Below are 19550 nucleotides of genomic sequence, written 5' to 3' on the forward strand. Positions count from 1 at the left end.
ATTATTCCATGGGGCCGCCGTTGTGCTGATTGCCCACACGCAGTTTCTGGAATGTTACACAATGGACATGTTAGGTGTGTGGCTGCTCCCAGGCCCTCTTGCTGCTCGCCAGACTCCTTCACAGTCAGCCTCCGTGCACACCAGGGCACACAGTGCACACCCATGCAGATGCACAGCTAGTCATGGTGAATGGCATGGGGTGCATGCCAGGCATCGGGCAGAGCGGGCGCATGTGTGGGTCAGGTCATGTTTAAAGCAAAGAACCTGTATGTCCTAAAGAAAGGGGACCATGGAGGCTGCAGAGTCGGGGCTCAGCCAACTCCAGAGGCCAGGCTGAGGTGGCTCTGCACTGATGTCAACACTCTAGTGACAACACAGCCTACTGGACAAGTGTGTCCAACGTGGGTCAGCAGCCAGGGCACAGCTGACATCAGCACCAAGTTACTGGAACATGCCAAGTGTCCAAGGGTCGTCCACAAGCTTCCTGGTGAGGCTAGTGGCCATTCGCTGTCCAGGCTCAGGGAGATGTCTGTGGGGGGAGGCACCTGCTGCCGGTGCCTGGCCTGACACTGAGGAGGTCTCAGAGTGTAGATGCTTAGGAATCACAGTTTGTAGGAAGGTGTCGTAAAGGTCACATTGTGCCCCTCTGATCCCTGCCCTGGTGAAGTTGTCTCCTTAGTGTACCCGAGCACCTGCTCTGCCCCCATGGCAGTACTTCTCTGGTGGATTGTTTGTGACAGAGTATCTCTGGGTGGCCCTGACTAGCCTGGAACTTGCTGTGTAGACTAGGTTGACTTTGAACTCACAGAGATCCACCTGCTTTCCCTCCCAAGTGCTGGGATTAAAGGTGTGAGCCACCACACTTGGCTCTAATGTATTTATTTACTTATGTATTTTTTGTTTATGTGTTTGAGTGTTTTGCCTGCATGGATATCTGTCTTAGTCAGGGTTTCTATTGCTGTGAGGAAACACCATGAGCAAAAAGCCAGTTGAGGAGAAAAGGGTTTATTGGGTTTACACTTCCACATTGCTGTTTATCGATGAAGGAAGTCAGGACAGGAACTCAAACAGGACAGGAACCTGGAGGCAGGAGCTGATGCAGAGGCCATGGAGGGTGCTGCTTCCTGTCTTACTCAGCCTGCTTCTTATAGAACCCAGGACCACCCACAATGGGCTGGGCCCTCCCACATGAATCACTAATTAAGAAAACATCCACTCAGGAGGCAGAGGCAGGTAGATCTCTATGAGTTCGAGGCCAACCTGGTCTACAGAATGAGTTCCAGGACAGCCAGGGCTACATGGAGAAACCTTGTCTAGAAAGAAAGAAAGAAAGAAAGAAAGAGAGAGAGAGAGAGAGAGAGAGAGAGAGAGAGAGAGAGAGAGAGAGAGGGAGAGAGGGAGAGAGGGAGGGAGGGAGGGAGGGAGGGAGGGAGGGAGGGAGGAAGAAAGAAAGAAAGAGAAAGAAAGAGAAAGAAAGAGAAAGAAAGAGAAAGAAAGAGAAAGAAAGAGAAAGAAAAAGAAAATACCCTACCGGCGTGCCTGTAGCCTGATGAAATTGAGGCTCCCTCCTCTCCAGTGACTCTAGCTTGTGTCAAGTTAACAAAATTAGCCAGCACAGTGACTGTGCGCCATGTGCATGCAATGTCCAGAGATAACAGAAGAGGACTCAGGAACTAGAGTTACAGAAGATCGTGAGCCGCCATGTGGGTGCTAGGAACTAACTCCAGGTCCTCTGGAAGAGCAGCCAGTGCTCTGAGACAGCTCTCCAGCCACCATCACCACCCTCTTTTTATAAAATTTATTTTGTGGTTTTGCTCTTTATTTTTTTTAGACAGGGTCTCACTTTGTAGACCTAGCTGTCCTGGAACTCACTCTGTAGACCAGGCTGGCCTTGAACTCAGAGAGATCTTCCTGCTTCTGCCTCCCAAACTGGTATCAAAGGCACAAACCACCACCACCCGGCCATTTTTAATTTTTACGTGTGTGTGTGTGTGTGTGTGTGTGTGTGTGTGTGTGTGTGTGTGTGTGTGTTTAGGAGAAGGTGCCAGCTCCCCTGGAGCTGGAGTTACAGGTGTTTGTGAGCCATCTCACTTAGATGCTAGAAACCAAACTTAGAGCCTCTGAAAGGGCAGCATGCACTCTTAGCCCCTGAGGGGTCTCTCCAGGCCCCTACCCCACCCCACTCTTCCACCCTGTAGATTTTACATTCCGTCAGATTCTTCATGATTTTGAGTAAATGTTCAGACTTGTGCTCTTCTCACCACAATCCAGTTGGGACCAAAGCCACTCAGGCCCGTGGATATCATTCCTCACTTGCACCCCTCTGTCCTACCCCCACTCCAAGTTCGAAGACTTGCTTTGGGTAGAGCCCAGATCCACTCCTACCACACAAGTGCTCTACCCAGAAACCACATCTCCAGCACTATGCTCTAATTTTTTTTTTTTCCCAAAAGAATCAGGAGACTTGGAAGATGGCCCAGTTGGTAAAGTGCCCAGTGTGTCAGCATGAGGCCCTGAGTTTGATTACCAGGACTGGCGAAAGAATAAACCTGGCACACCTGTAGTGCCTCCTGGGGAGACGGAGACAAGGTGGACGGCTCCCGAGGAATGAGACCCAAGGTTAACCTCTGGCCTACACACACACAGCCACACACTGCTCCTGGGCACTCGTAAACATGCACACTACACACACAATCACAAATCAAACTATATGCAAGTCTGTACGTCCCCAAAGCCAGTGTTTATAATTCAGTAGAGCCTCTTGAGACATTCTTGAGCATAACCATTCATTCGTACTAAGCAGCCCGTATGGAACACTTTTGAGAAGAGTGAGTCGCAGGCGTCCAGATTTAGTTAAATAACACCGGCTCTCAATGACACGGTTCAGACGTCCGTAATCATATAATTGTTCATCACAGTCGTTGTGTAACATAGGCTTTGTAGTTCGTTCCTCCTCCCGGATCTGGATGGGAATGGCAGGTTGTGGAATGACAGGTTGCATGTAAGTGGCAACCAGTCCCGTCGTGTCCTGGCCTCCCGTGTCGGACACGTGTTGCTGAGTCACTGTATTCTTCCAGGGACAGGCAGTGAAGCATGCTGTCACCAAGTGATGGAACCAGATAACCCACGTAGCATCTCACGAAGTGGATCATCAGAAGAGAGTTAGCCAGAAGAGACACAAGTGCAGGCGAGCAAGGGACCGGACACGGCAGTCACATCTGACCCCACAGGGGCACTGTAGCTGTCCCGTTGGAAAACTTCCATCTGCAGTGAGGGAAACTTCCAAAATGCTCACTGATGGAGAGGTCCCAGAGAAGGGCCTGGAACCTGCCAGTCAGGACTGCACTGCTGAGCTGCACACCCGGCCCTTACATTTTTTGTTGTTTGTTTGTTTGTTTGTTTGTTTGAGGTAGGGTCTTACTAAGTAGCTTGGGTTTCCCGTTGGGCGGTGGTGGCGCACGCCTTTAATCCCAGCACTCGGGAGGCAGAGCCAGGAGGATCTCTGTGAGTTCGAGGCCAGCCTGGGCTACCAAGTGAGTTCCAAGAGCGGCGCAAAGCTACACAGAGAAACCCTGTCTCGAAAAACCAAAAAAAAAAAAGTAGCTTGGGTTTCATCAAAACCCATATGATGATTCTGGGGCTGGCAAGATGGCTGAGCAGGTAATGACATCTGCTGCCAACTTGGATGACCCGAATTTTATCTTCAGAACCTACATGATGAAAAGAGAAAACTGACCCCCGAAAGTTGTCATCTGACGTCCACATATGAGCTGTGGTACACTTAAATACACATCAACATGGATGATAAATAAATGAATAAATAAATGTGAATCACACTTAAAAATACAAACTCATGATCCTCCTGCCTCCACCGTTTATCTATATAAAATCTCTCAAACAAACCAAATAATCACTTCCTGTCCCCGTCCACATCTGGTAAGCAGTCACCTCTGCATTGGCTGGGTTCTAGATTCATCGTATAAAAGGGATCACACAATGTGTGGTCTTGTGTGACTGGTGTCTTTCACTCAGTGTAACTGGATTTTTCTTTGGGGTGCCAGCTTACAAATAATGACACAGAGACCTATTAATTATGAGAGCTCAGCCTTAGCTTAGGCTTGTCCCACTAGCTCTTACACATTAAATTAACCTGCTTTTATTAATCTACATTTTGCCATGTGGCTTTTTACCTTTCTTTTCCTATTGCCCAAGCTGCTTCCTCTGCATATGGCTGGCGATCCACCTTTCTTCTTCCCAGAGTCTTCTCTGTCCCCAGAAGTCCCACCTAACTTCTTCCTGCCTAGCTATTGGCCATTCAGCTCTTTATTAAACCAATCAGAAGGCACCTAGGCAAAGGCACATCTTCACAGTGTAAACAAATATTCCACAACAACCTAGCATAGCATAGGTTCATACAAATTAGAGCGTGTAGCAGTAAACTTCACTGTGTCACTGTGTGACTGCAGTTTACTTAGCCATTGATGAACATTTGGGGTTTTCTACATGTCTTTAAAAAGATATAGCCAGGCGGTGGACACCTTTAAACCCAGCACTCGGGAGGCAGAGGCAGGTGGATCTTTGTGAGTTCGAGGCCAGCCTGGTCTACGGAGCCAGATCCAGGAAAGGCGCAAAGCTACACAGAGAAACCCTGTCTCCAAAAAAACAAAAAAAAACAAACAAACAAAAAAAAGATATATTTGCCAGGCAGTGGTGGTACACACCTTTAGTCTTAGTACTTGGGAGGCAGAGACAAGTGGATCTCTGGGTTCAAGGCCAGCCAGATCTACAGAGTGAGTTCCCTGCATACAGTGCCTGTGAAGGCCAGAAGAGGTCCACCATCGGGCAGAGGTGTAGCTCAATGGTAGAGCTCGTGCTTATGTGACAAAATCTTGTGTTCAGTCCCCAGCACTGCACAGAAATAATAGTGTTGCTAAGAAAGGCTCTTCACAGGTCTTTGCTTGGACGTCAGTCTCCAGTTCTTTAGAGTACGTCTGTAGGAGGGGAATTGCCAGGCCACAGGTAAATCTACGTCTGAAGTCATAAAAATGAAATACTTAGCTGGGTGTGGTGGCCCATGCCTATGATCTTAGCATTCAGAGATCACAAGCATGAGGCTAGCCTGAGCTACAGTAGTAAGACCCTGCTTAAAAAAAAAAAAAAAAAAAGGTGGGGGTGGCAGAAAGAGAAAGGGAAGAGGGAAGGAAAGAAACTGAACTTGGTGAGGTGGCCCACGCCTTTAATCCCAGCACTCACGAGGCAGAGCCAGGTGGATCTCTGTGAGTTCGAGGCCAGCCTGGTCTACAGAGCAAGTTCAAGGACAGCTAGGGCTGTTACACAGAGAAACCCTATCTTGAAAAAACCAACCAAAAAAAAAAAAAAGAAAAGAAAGGAAAGAAACCTATGTATATTCTAAAACATTCATCATGGCCCTTTGGAGAAGGGCGTCTGTCTGTCTCACTAAAGAAGAATGAATCCACACTGGGGAGCAGCTGGCAAATAACAGGGTCATGGGTGAGCCTGGGGACAGTGAGCCTGGGGGACAGTGGCAGGACATGAGCCACCAGAGGTGGTCTCATCGAGGTCTAATGAAGCCCAGGGTAGACGTGGACTTGCATCTGGCTGAGAGTTTGGAAGAGAAGGCATCCTTGCCTGACTTGCCAGTCAGGTGTGTTTCCTCCTCTTGTACCCAAATGTGGCCAAAAACATCAGCGTCAGGCAGGGACACACCACAACCCTAGTAAGTCCAGACACAGTGTCTTATTCTATAGCCAAGGCTGGCGTAGAAGTTAGTAATCCATTCTGGCCTCAAACTCACAGAGCCTCTTGTCCCTGCATCTTGAACACAGGGGTTCCAGACCTGTACTGTGTATACGTGTGTGCGTGCGTGCGTGCGTGTGTGTGTGTGTGTGTGAACCCCTGTGTATACGTGTGTGCGTGCGTGCATGTGTGTGTGTATGTGTGTATTCCCAGCTGTATTCGGCAGGATCTCACTGTATGGCCCAAGCTGACTTCAAATTTACAATCAAGGATGGAGAGATGGCTCAGTGGTTAAGAGCACTGTCTAAACTTGTACCGGGGTTATGTTCCCAGCACTCAACTGGGAGCTAACAACTGTCTGTAACTCCAGTTACAGAGGATGAGGATCCGGTGCCTCTTCTGGCCTCCTGGGCACTGTGTGCATGTGGTACAGGGGCTTCTATGCAGACAAAATACTCATACACAGGAAACATACATTTGCAATCCTCCTGCTTCAGATCTTTGCTACTTTGGCTCATACATTTGCTCCTAGGAGATACTGAGTTCATTTTTATATGTGGTGTGAAATAGGGTATATTTGTTCATTTTTGTTTTTTAACTTCAAGGCTGGGTCTCACCTCTTAGTCCAAGCTGACATTTGAAGTCAAGGCTGGCCTCAAACTTTCAGAGTTCTGCCTTAGTCTCCCAGGTGTCGGGATTACGGGCATCCAACACCATGCCCACTCCAAATTCGTTCTTTTCTCTGGAGCTGTTGTAAAGAGAGATCTCAGAGATGGTTATTCTTTTGTTCAGCACCCTCAAATAGACCCTGGGAGCTTTTGAGGGAAGAGAGCCTTGCATGGTCTTCATTAAATATTTGTGACCTGGACTAAACCACGGAGACCACAGATTCTCAGGCCCAGCCATGCAACAGCCTCACAAGCAATCGCCAGTAGGTCTCTGACTACAGTGTCAGTTCACCAATAAGAATTACGCAAAAGCAGGGCGGTGGTGGCGCACACCTTTAATCCCAGCACTCGGGAGGTAGAGGCAGGCTGATCTCTGTGAGTTCGAGGCCAGCCTGGTCTACAAAGCGAGTTCCAGGAAAGGCGCAAAGTTACATGCAAAACAATTTGTAATGTGATGATGTGTGCGAGCATGTGCGTGCATACTCGTGTGCATGCATGTGTGTGTGTGTGTGTGTGTGTGTGTGTGTGTGTGTGTGTGTGTGTGTGAGACAGGCTCTTACTATGTTATAGTACTGGCTGGCCTGAAGCTTGCTATGTAGACAGGGTGGACTCCTAATTGTGTCAATCCCTCTGCCTCTTCCTCCCCATGTTCTGTGATTATATGCCCATGCCAGCACATCTGGCTCAGTTTTGTTTTTCAAGACAGGGTTTCTCTGTGTAGCCCTGGCTGCCCTGGAACTCGCTCTGTAGACCAGGCTGGCCTCGAACTCATAGAGATCCAGCCGCCTGGCTCTTCCTCCTGAGTGCTAGGACTAAAGGCATGTGCCACCACTGCCTGGCTTTGGCTCAGTGTTTTGCCTTTTAAAATCCTGCCCTTTCCTCCAGTGCTCAGAACACAGGCCAATTGCTCCGGGGCCCTTGTCTCCTGGTATTGCAGCTCATTAACAGACTGAGTAAACACCTTTTGCCTGAGGGTGAACTTGGGCGTCATTTCGGGCTAGTGTTAATGTCCAGTTGATCCAGCAGCATTCGTTGAAGATTGCGTCTTTGCCCATTGAATGGTCTTGGCCTCTCTAGGAACAATCACCCATAAACATGAGAGTCGATTTGGGAATTGTTGGTTCCGATGCAATGCTCTGCATGCCTGTCCTTCAGCCAGTCCCCTCTCACTTTATTACTGTTATTGTATTTTTTGATCCTTTCAGCTCTGCTCTGTAGTGAGCTTTGAAATTGTGTGCTGTGACATAGCTAACCTTTTCAGAGCTGTCTGTTAGGTTTTATGTTTGCTGGTGGTTTAAGGTTTAAGGTTTTTTGTTTTGTTTTTTACTTTTATTTATTTTAGACAGATCTTATTCTACAGCTCAAGCTGGCCTAGCACTTGGTGATCCTCCTGTCTCTGCCTCTCAAGTGCTGGGGCTATAGACATGCACCACCACATAGCTGCCCCCCAGCCTTTCTTTTTCTTTACATTTTATTTATGGAAGAAGTGGAGGTGCTTGCTATATAGTTTGTCAGTTTGGGTTTGTGAGTTGTAGCTCTGTGGTATCACTTACCAGGTTCTTCAGTCTCGTGTAGCAATCCATTGGTGGGTTAGGTTCACTGTGGTAGGAGGAATGGTAGGCATGTGTGTGTGTGTGTGTGTGTGTGTGTGTTTCCAGAACTGGAATTAAACTGAGTCTGGGTTGATGCTCTGTGTTGTTAACCTGTCAGTGACTGTCACCTGGGTCGCTTTGCCCTTGGAGGCGATTTGAATTTTAAAGGATCACTGTGTGTGGTTGAGGTGACTAAGGGGAAGAGTCAGGCAGTAAAGCACCTGGCACCAGCCTGGTGCACAGTGACACTTTATTGTTGTTGTTTGACCTGTGTGTGGGACTCAAGTCCCTAGCCTGGAGCCATTTTCTGGCCTAGGCTGTCTGCCCTTCTCCTCTACCCCTGGAGGGGAAGTCTACAGTGCCTGTGGATCTGGGAGGCATGTTCAGGAGCTCAGCAGCCATCTCAGTGCACCTGGTGTGGCCGCTCTGGGGAAGGAAGGCTGGAGCCTCACTCACCCGGTGTTTGCACCAGACTGTAAGTGTCCTGCATGGCCCTCTACCACATGCATGGCCCTCTCTACCACATGCATGGCCCTCTCTACCACATGCATGGTCCTCTACCACATGCATGGCCCTGGGGTCCCTGGGATCTGGCTGGGTCCTGCCTCTAAAGCTATGCATGAGCCTGCTCTTCCAGAAGCCTTCCCAGGCAAGCTGTGCTGTCACCTCCCTTGGGCCTGCTTCTCTTATCTGGAACTCAGCCCTGCATGGATACTCGGTTTGTCGGCTGCAGCCCGCCCACCCATGGTCCCAGCCCAGCTGATAGTACACAGTGGCTGCACAGTACATCTTGGTTGGCTGATTGTGTTATGCACAGCTCAAGAACACCACCATTCTCTGATTTATCCAAGTACTGACTGCCATTTGCAAGGGCATCCTCTTGAGTCCTCCAAGTTTGTGGAGTTCCGATTATCTCTCTCCTTCTCAAACCCATTTGACTCCACTCATTTCTGTTCATCTATAAGTTTGTGCCCTTGTGCCCTGCACCTTCCACACCTCCACCACAACCTCCCTTCCCTCATGCTAGCCTGCCCCTCAACAGTCCCACTGGCAGGCCACCTTCATTCAGTCATCTCATTCATTCATATCCCCCCCCCCCCCCTCCACCCCCAGTCCAATGGTCAGTCCACACACTTGGCTTCATGCCGTTGTCAACAGGGAGAGGTTCTGCTGCTAGAGGGATGAATTTGGGAAATGATGATAAGCTGGAGCTGTGAGTTATGGACAGGCTCAAATTCAGAAAAGATATGGTGTGAAGTATGCAATTGTTAGAATCAGTCAAAAACCAAAAAAGAGCCAGAAGTGAAAGTCAAGGCCTGAGAGGTGGCTCATCAGCTGCAGGTACCTGCCACCAGTCCTGATGACTTGAGTTTGGTGCCTGGGGTTCACACAGTAGGAACTGAGAAGATTCCTGCAAGTTGTCCTCTGCCTTCCACACACCTGCTGTGACAGGCATGTGTACCCCCCACAAAGTGAATAAACTATGATTTAAAAAATACTAAGCCAGGTGTGGTGGTGCACACCTTTAATCCCAGCACTTGGGAGGCAGAGGCAGGTGGATCTCTGTGAGTTCCAGACCAGCCTGGTCTCCAAATCGAGTTCCAGGACAGCCAGGGCTACACAGAGAAACTCTGTCTCAAAAACAAAACCAAACAAAACAAAAAACTCTAAAACCCAATCAATCAAATAAAGTGATCTCTGTACAAATCAGAAAACCAAACATAAACTGGGAAGTAGAAAAGCAAAGAGAGCGAGCTGGAGGCAGAGTCACAGCCCCCATGGGAAAGAGGCTCTGTGAGCACCTCGGTGACTCCTTTCCTACAGCTCCCTTCCTACGCATGTGTGATCATAGAACTGAACATGCCTGCACAGATACATGCATATTAGGGGATTTTTATTTATTTATTTATTTATTTGTTTGTTTGTTTTTCGAGACAGGGTTTCTCTGTGTAGTTTTGGTGCTGTCCTGTTATTTATTATTTTTTTAAAGACATGGTGTCATGTGGCACAGGCTAGCCTCAAACTCACTATGTTGCTATGAGTGACCTTCTGATCCCCTACTTCCACCTCTTATGTGCTGGGATGACAGGTCCAAGTCACCATGCCTGGTTGTGAAGTGTTGGAGAACAAATCCAGGGCTTCCTGTGGGGGTGGGCAAGCACCCTATCCCCTGGGCTCCAGCCCCTGCCCTCAGGTATTTAAAAAATACTGTAATACTTAGTACACCCTGTTTTGCAGACTGTTTTATTGATATTGGTATATTGTATCACTAACATTCTTCTAGATTATGATTGTCTCCAACATTTTTCAATCATAAAAATAAGCTATTTAGCTGGACATAGTGATTCACATCTATAATTCCAGCACTTGGGAGGTGAGGCTGGAGGATTGCTGTGAGTTCAAGGCCAGCATGTACTTCATTCCAAATTCCAGGCCAGCCAGAACTACAAAGAAAGACCCTGTCTCAAAACACAATAGCATTATGAAAAATAAAATATTTAGCCAAGCTTGATGGCTCATACCTGTAATCCCAGGATTTGGGAGACTGAGGCAGGAGAATTACCACAAGAGCCAGCCTGGACTATAGAGTAAGAATTCTGTCTAAAAAAAAAAAAAAAAAAGAAAGAAAAAAAAAAAGAAAAGAAAATTTGTTTTATAAAATTTGAAAAATATGCCAGGCTGTGATGCATACGCCTTTAAACCCAGCACTCAGAGGCAGAGGCAGGCAGATCTCTGTGAGTTCGAGGTCAGCCTGGTCTACAGAGTGAGTTCTAGGACAGCCAGGGCTGCACAGAGAAACCCTGTCTTGAAAAACAAAACAAAAAATAAAAAATAAAAAAAAATGGGAGGCAGAAGCAGGTGGGCCTCTGAGTTCAAAGCTAGCCCTGTCTACATTAAGAGTTCTAGGGTAGCCTGGGCTACATAGTGAGACTTTGTCTCAAAAAAACAAAAATAAACAAACTGAAAAATAATTGTAAAGAAGAAAAATTCAAATTCAATTATCTGCTAACCAACATACCAAAGAAAATCGCCCCTGACATTTTGATTATACTGAGGTGGTCTCCTCAGGGCCATCCTCTTGTAAGCTTGGTGGTCGACACTGGGTGCTAGCCCAGTGACGCCCTCCAGGAGTCAGTGGAGGGGCAGGGCAAAGGGCTGGCAAAGATGCTGTGTGCCAGGCCCCAACTTGTTCCCATGCCAGTCAGGCTGCCGAGAAGTCTTACACACCACACGTGACCTAAGGCTTCTCCAGGGCAGGGCCTGGTGCCAAGATTATTGCCACAACCACTGTGACAGGATCCGCAGTAGCTTCTCCTCTGAGCCTCTGTGTGCCTCATGTCTTCATGTGCTGTGTGCAGATGAGCTTACCACCTCTGGTGGTTGCTATGGGAACTTAGCAGATCTCGACCCACAAGCATGATTTCCGACTAGCCACAGCAGGTGGCCTCCAAGCGTGGGAGTCACCTAGCATGGCTCCCTCCTGGGCCTAAGTGAGCAACCCTCTCACCAGAGTCCACAGTTAGCCTGGAGTCAGCAGCCCTGAGTCTCAGTCAGTTTGCTGTGTGACCGTGAGTACACTACCCACATGCCCACTCCAAGCTCTCGTCTGCGCTAGGAACCAGCCAGGTCATCCTAAGTGTATGTATACTAGGATGCCCTTTGCCAACGCAAGTGACCATTACTCCTGGTACCACCTTTCTCCCCTCCTCACGTTCCTCTTCCTCAGCCCTCTGGAATCACCTGTAACCTGGCTGTCAGGGCTGTATCTCAGGACACACAGAGTCAGCACTGGTGCACTCCACCCTCACAGCCCCCTGTCAGTGTGTGGGAGAAGATGAAAGGGTGATAGAGCCCGGCCGGAAGTCAGCAAGAGTAGTCTGGGAGAGCAGGTTCCAGCCAATCTGGCTACCTGAGCCTGGGTCTCCACCCATGCCAGGAGAGCGGAGGGCGGGGTTGTGACCATAAAGCCACGGTGGGGTTGCTCACACTCCACACGATTCTCACATTGGACTTCCCTTCTCTGTACCCAGCTCACCATGGCCAAACAGCTGCCGGCTCGAAGGCTGAATGGGATTGATCACAACCCCTGGTGAGCTGACGGGTTGGGAGGTGTCCGGGTGTCCCTTCTCCCATGGGCTTACCATCCCGGATTTGTAGTAACTCAGTGTAGCCAGGATGGGTAGTGACAGCCACAGCACAGGAGAGGCAAGACCCAAGGTAGCAGACCAGCCATAGGTCTCAGCATCCCCCTGCTTGGCTGTGGTGCTGAGCGGGAGACGCATTGGTTCAAAATGGAGATGATTTTACCTCCCTGAAGGACCTTGTGGACTAGCAACAGCCTCAAATCAGGCAGCAGGCCATGGCTCCCACAGGTGGTAACTGATCCTCTGCTCCATACCTATGGCTTCCACACATCTGGGGATTCAACCAATTGGAGACCAAAAGCATTTTTCAAAAAATGCTTCCATGTGACTAGAGAGATGGTTCAGCAGGCGTAAGTGTCTGTGGCCTATGCTAGAGTGCCTGGATTTAGATCCTAGCACTCACATTTTCACAAAGCTGGGCACAGCCATGCCTGTTTGTAACCCTAGTGCCGCTAGAACAGAGACAGGAGGATTGCTGGCACTTGCTCTTCAGCACCCTAACTCCAGGTTCAGTGAGAGGTCTTATCTCAAGGGAATAAGGAGAGAGGCATAGATCAAGACACTTGCCCAGCTCCTCTGGGTTCTATATGCATGTTCATGGGTAAGTAAACCAAAAACACACACATGCTGTACACACAGAGAGAAAAGGAAGAATGCCTTTACATATAAAGACAGTTCTTGTCCTCAGTCACTGAGCGATACAGTGTAGCAGCTGTTTCCATGACACACACAGTGACTGGAAATTGGTCATCTGGAGATGAGGTGTGTGGGAAGGTCTGGGATGTACCTCAATGCACCAGTGCCTGCATAGCGTGTTCAAGGCTCTGGGTTTCATGCCCAGCAAGGGGGAAAGAGAAAAGGATGTGGGGAGAGGGCTCAGATCACACACAAATGCTATGATATTGGGCCAGTTTGGATATCCTGGATGGAGGGCGTCTGAAACCCATTTCTCTGCAAACACTAAGGGTCGGCCTTCATTTTATTTCATAGGTGCTTTGAAATGAGATAAGCTAAGAAAGAAAGATACAGAGGCTGGGGAGATGGCTCAGTGGTTAGGTGCTTGCCATACAAGTGTGAGGACCAGGGTTCAGATCCCCAGAACCCATGTAAAAGCCTGGTAAACATGGCTCCCTGTCTGTAATTCCTGCCTGGAAAGACAGAGACAAGGGATCCCCAGAGCAAACTGGCTAGCAAGACTAGCCATATGGGCAAGCTCTAGGTTTACTGAGAGGCCCTGTCTCATTTTGGAAGAACAATGGAGAATGATGCTCAACTTCAATCTTACTCCTCCACCTCACACACACATGTATTCACACACATGTGCCCACATGTGCAGACATGCATGTACACATATGCATACCACACACATACACATGATGACAGAAAAAAAGAAGAAAGTATGATGCAAGCCAGTATTTCCCCCTCAGTGCTAGGGCTGGGACCCAGGGCTCCATGCTTAGTGCTCTAACACTTGGGAGATGGAAGGATTGTCTGTGTACATTGTTATTAGTGTTACAGTAAATATAGCGGGAAGTGTGTTCAAAGGAGTTAATCATTTTTCCCTTCGCCATTTCTGTACATTAAGCCAGGTGCATCGACAGATCTGTATACTTGAAAAAGTTACAGAGGTGTGTCAGAGAGCTCTCTACACACACACACACACACACACACACACACACACACACACACACACACACACACGGAATTTATTAGAATGGCTTACAGGCTGTGGTTCAGCTAACCAACAATGCTGTCTACCAACTGAAAGTCTAAGAACCCAGTAGTCTTTGAGTTCATAAGGCTGGATGTCTTCAGTCACGCCAAATCCCAGAGAGGTAGGCTGTAATGCAGTGAGGGAAAGGACTCACCAGTGGAGCAAGAACAAGCAGGCAAGGAGCAAAAGCTCCCCTCCACGTCCTTTCACAGGCGGCCAGCAGAAGGTGTGGCCCAGATTAAGGGTGGCTCTTCCAGCCTCAAAAGATCTAGATTAAAAGTGGGTCTTCCCAATTCAAATGATGTAATTAAGGAAAAACCCCTCACAGGTGTGCCCAGCCACTTGGGTTTTGGTTAATTCCAGATGTAGTCAAGTTGACAACCAAGAATAACCATCATAGTGCAGAAGCACACACTTGACCCTCCCAGCTACTGGAGAGGCTCTGGGGTCACCTGAACCGAGGAGTTCCAGGTCCCTGAGCAACAATGGAACCTTGATTTTGGGGGGAAATGCTGGGTATGGAGGCACGTGCTGTAACCCTCATGCTCTGGAGGCAGAGGCAAGTGAATCACCACAAACTTGAGGTCAGCCTAGGCTACAGAGTTCCAGGTCAGCCAGGGTGCAAGTCAACACCCAAAGCTCAAAAGACAAAGGCACATACGGTAGCTCATGACTGTACCCAGCAGTCCAGAGGCAGAGGCATGTGGATCTCCATGAGTTTGGAATCTACCATGAGGGTTTCAGATCAGCCTTGATTACACAGTGGAACTCTTTTTCAAAACCAAACAAGGGGCCAGAGAAGTGGCTCCGTGGTTAAGAGCACTTAGCGCTCTCGTAAAGGAGTGTGGTTCCCAGCAACCACATTGGGTGGCTCACCGCTGCCTACGACGCCAACTCCAGGACATCTGACACCCTCTTCTGGACTCCTGGCACCCATGTGCTTGTGTTCACATAAATTAAATATTATTTATTTTTTAAAAATTCACATAAATTTAAATATTGAATACACATAAATATTTTAAAAGATTAAAAACATTTAAATAAATAATTGGTCAGATATGGTGGCATATGCCTGTAATCCCAGCACTCAAGAGGCAGAGGCAGGAGGATGGTGAATTTGGTGCCAACCTAGGCTTCATAGTGAGTTCTAGGCTAGCATGGGCTGCAGAGATAGATGCCATCTCAAGGGGAAAAATGTTTTGGATTTTGGTTTTAGAAGAAGTGGGGACCACCTTTCCTTTAGACTTCCTTTACGGGCAGCGTTTGTATTTTACAGTTTCTTAGATGCCCTGTGGCTGGGAACCGGGGAGCCAAGCCTGGGGGTCCTCCCAAGCCTTGCTGTCCTTCAGGGTCATACTAGACCGTGTGTCTTTTAAGTGGCTGGGCAGGCACCACAGCTCAGCTGTAGTTAAATGAAGTCCTGCCCTGCAAGACCGCAAGAAAAGACAGTCACAGAGACACTCTGGGGGCCACACACCAAGCAGTGATATAGCTGAATCTCCCCCAAACTCTGGGGGCCACACACCAAGCAGTGATATAGCTGAATCTCCCCCAAACTCTGGGGGCCACACACCAAGCAGTGATATAGCTGATTCTCCAACAGACACAGTTAGATCCCCTTACCAAGTACAGCTGATGTGTTCTGTCCATGGTCCTGCCATGGTCCACACCTGGGTTCACACACAGTACTGTCCACTACAGATCCAATCCCAGACACACATTGTAGTCTGTGCTTGTGACTATTTGGCTGTTAGTTTAGGGGCTGGTAAGATGGCCTATTCAGGAGAGTGACGACCTCTCCAGCATGAGGGCCTGAGTTGTGGCACATCTGTAATCCTGGCACTGGGGAAGCAGAGACAGGTGTGTATCAGTCTTTTTCTTTTGGGCCACCAACCAGCTCTCAAACCATGACAGACTTATTAGTTTTGAATGCTTGGCCTAACTTAGACACATTTCTGGCTAGCTCTTTTAACTTAACCTGTTTATCTACCTTTTGCCTCGGGGCTCGTTACCCTTCTTCTGTATATCTTACTTCTCCATGACTGGCTGCCTAGCGGCTGCCTGGCTTTAGTCCCGGGCATGTCCCTTCTTCTCTCCTCTTCTTGTTCTTCTCTTCGCTTCCTCTTTTCTTCTATTCATTCTCTCTGCTCAGCAGCCCCGCCTATCCCTCTCCTGCCTAGCTATTGGCCGTTCAGCTTTTTATTAGATCAATCAGGGGCCTTAGACAGGCAAGGCGAAACAGCAACACATCTTTACGTAATTAAACAAATGCAGCACAAACAAATGTAACACACCTTTACACAGTTAAAGTAATATTTTGCAGCATAAACAAATGTAACACACCTTTGTCTAGTTAAAATAATATTCCACAACACAGGTGGATCCCTGGAAGCTCTCTAGTTCACATGGTAGAATTCCAGACCAATGAGATGCCTTGCCGCAAACAAAAAGGTGGAAGGGGCTGGAGAGGTGACACCCAAGTTTGTCCTCTGACCTTCACATGTACACCTCTACACACACACACACACACACACACACACACACACACACACACTTCCTGATCCCCTTGACAGCCTCCTAGGGTCATTTAATTCAGCAGAACAGTGCAAGGTCTCAGAGAATGTGCGAATGTGCTCTACTGACCTCACCGGCTTATTATGAAGGCCATTGCCAAGATACAAAGGAGCAGGTTGGCACTGCCTGGCACTCAGCTCTGTGTCCTCGGAGTGACCCAGAGCACAGTGAGTCACACAGGCCACCAGGAGGTGATGTGAGCCAAGTGTTTCACATTGCCGGGGACAGATACACTACAGGTTAGGAAATCCCTTTTTTGGCCTCTGAGTAATACATCACCACATCCCATTCAATAGGTGCCTCTAAAGTATAAGGCAGCATGGCATCGAGGGTGTGGCTCAGGGGTGGAGCTTTGCCTAGCTTGCTGTCCAGCACAGTGGGGAAGGAAAGACAGAGTGAGAGGGTAAGATGGAGAGGCTGTAGCAGGAGTCTCCTACTTGCCAGTCACATGGTTTTGGATGTAAATGTTTCTTACCATGGCATGGCCAAAATTGGAAGTCTCCTGGGTTGAGCCATATAATTGGTACAGGGCCTGACCACCTTAAAATATGGGGCCCACCCAGGTGGGGGGAGAGATATGTTACCTGTCTTTCTAGCGTGGTCTCATGCATGTCCACCCTGCCCTGCAGACAGGCAGAAACACTCCTGGGCGGCGGCCCGGGGCTCACTCTCTCTTTGTTGCCAGGGTGGAGTTTGTCAGACTGGCCAAAGAGTATGATGTCGTGAACTTGGGTCAGGGCTTCCCCGACTTCCCACCTCCGGACTTCGCTGTGCAAGCTTTTCAGCAGGCCGTCAGTGGGGACTTCATGCTGAACCAGTACACCATGGCATTTGTGAGTCTCCCGCATCTCCTGAAGGTCCTGAAGGACAGGCACCAACACCACATAGGTGACAAGGCTCATGGGGTGCAACCCAGTAGGTTGAGTTCAGCATTCTCCATTACTGAGAGTCTCCTGTGTCCTGTACCTCAGGTCCCAGTGCAGAAGGCAGATCGGGAACCCTTCATGGTCAAAACATCTGGTCCAGCCTGGGAGGAAGGAGGAAGTGGATCATGGTAGTGGGAGGGGAAGCTTCTAGGAGGAGATGATACCTCAGCCAACCCCTGAGAGAGAGGCTGTTGATTGCATTAGACTAACTCCCAGCTGCTCTGTAAGGGCCACACAATATATAATTGCCAACATTGGACTAGAATTAGCCTTTTGAGGGGGGGAGGGAGTTTCGAGACAGGGTTTCTCTGTGTAGCCCTGGCTGTCCTGGACGCACTCTGTAGACCAGGCTGATATAGTTGTATTTTTCTTTGGGCCACCAACCAGTTCCCAAATAAAGACATGGAGAATTATTAATCATGAATTCTGGGCCTTAGCTTAGGCTTCTCCCATTAGCTCTTTTAACTTTACTTTTTCTGTCCCAGGGCTTTTTACCTTTCTTTCATTCTGTCTGTCCGACTCTTCCTGCTTCCTCTGTTTCTGGCTGGCTGGCCCCCGATGTCTCTCTTTCTTCCTTGAGCCTAAATTCCTCCTCCTGTTTAATCTCCCTGCCAGGAAGTCCCACCTATGCCTCCTCTCTCACTATTGGCCATTCAGCTTTTTAGTAGACCAATCAGGTGCCTTAGGCAGGCAAGGTAAAACAGCAACACATCTTCACATAATTAAACAAATGCAACACATATTTGCATAGTTAAACAAATATTCTGCAACAGACTGCCTCTGACTCACAGAAATCTGCCTGCTTCTGTCTCCCAAGTTCTGGGATTAAAGGTGTGGGCCACCACCACTGCCTGTTTTTTGTTTTTTGGGTTTTTTTTGTTTTGTTGTTTTTTGTTTTTTTGAGACAGGGTTTCTCTGTATAGCTTTGTGCCTTTCCTAGAACTCACTCTGTAGCCCAGACTGGCCTCGAACTCACAGAGATCCGTCTGCCTCAGCCTGCCTCTGTCTCCCGCGTGCTGGGATTAAAGGTGTGTGCCACCACCGCCCGGTGCTATTTTTGTTATTTTTAATTATGTGTGTATCTGTATGTGGGTATATGCACATGAATGCAGGTGCTCTGGAAGGTCAGGGGTGGTAGAAAAAAACCCTGGAACTGGAGTTACAGGTGGTTGTGAGCTGCTTTATATGGGTGCTGGGAATTGAACCCAGGTCCTCTGAAAGAGCAAGATATGCTCTTAACCACTGAGTCATTGTGACTGGTTTAATAAAGAGCTGAATGGCCATTAGCTAGCAGGAAAGGGTCAGGTGGGACTTCTAGGGAAAGAGAGCTCTGGGTGAGAGAAAGGAGGAGTTGCCAGCCAGATCCAGGGGAAGCAGGATGGGCAAAATGGAGATGAGGTAATGAGTATGTGGAAGAATGTAGATTAAAAATGTGGGTTAATTCAAGTTATAAGAACTAGTTAGGAACAAGCCTAAGCTAAGGCCGAGCTTTTATAATTAATAATAAGTCTCCATGTCATTAATTGTGATTGTAAGCTGGCAAAGAAAGCCCAAAGAAAACATTGCACCCAACATCTGGCTTGGTAAAGACAGATCCAGATAGAAAAAAACTCAAAACAGGTTACAGTGTGTTTAAAAATGTGCATAAGCTTAAAAAAGAAAAGAAAATGGGTATAGACAATCATAGAAAAAATAGTTTATAAATAATAAGATAAAATCTTAAAGAGAGAATAAAATAATATAAAAAGGATAAGAAGGAGAGAGCCAATTAAATGTCCTCTGACCTCCATATGTCCACTGACCTCCTATGATACACATGGGCACACACACACACAATAATTTTTCTTTGAGGCAGCGTCTCTTTGTGTAGTCCTTGCTGCCCTGGAACTCACTGTATAGACCAGGCTGGCCTCAAACTCACGAAGATCTGCCTAGCTCTACCTCCCGAGTGCTGGGATTAAAGGCGTGTGCCACCACTACCACCTGGCAAATTTTTTGTTTTGTTTGGGACAGGGTTTCTCCTGTTAACAGCCTTGGCTGTCCTGGAACTTGCTTTGTAAATCAGGCTGGCCTCAAACTCACAGAGAACAGTCTGCCTCTGCTTCTCAAGGGTTGGGATTAAAGCATGCGCCACCATTGCCTGGCCATTTCTTTTTTTTTTAAGATTTTTTTTT

General features: G+C 48.1%; 1 protein-coding gene across 6 annotated transcripts in view; it reads left to right on the forward strand.

Moving 5' to 3' along the window:
* Nucleotides 1-19550, forward strand: part of Kyat1 (kynurenine aminotransferase 1) — a 42121-nt gene that overhangs the window by 18752 nt on the left and 3819 nt on the right. For 3 of the 6 annotated variants that reach the window (XM_052725312.1, XM_052725311.1, XM_052725310.1), the window contains exons 2-3: nucleotides 12049-12107; nucleotides 17136-17283. In XM_052725312.1, coding sequence (XP_052581272.1) covers nucleotides 12055-12107; nucleotides 17136-17283 — 201 coding nt within the window. In that variant the 5' untranslated portion in view covers nucleotides 12049-12054. Of the gene's footprint in view, nucleotides 1-8303; nucleotides 8493-10903; nucleotides 11587-12048; nucleotides 12108-17135; nucleotides 17284-19550 lie in introns of those variants that run through there. The other 3 variants (XM_052725307.1, XM_052725308.1, XM_052725313.1) reach the window with 3 other exon arrangements.

This window comes from Peromyscus californicus, unplaced genomic scaffold, assembly GCF_007827085.1.
Source record: "Peromyscus californicus insignis strain IS unplaced genomic scaffold, ASM782708v3 Scaffold_7__1_contigs__length_154581171, whole genome shotgun sequence".
NCBI lineage: Eukaryota > Metazoa > Chordata > Mammalia > Rodentia > Cricetidae > Peromyscus > Peromyscus californicus.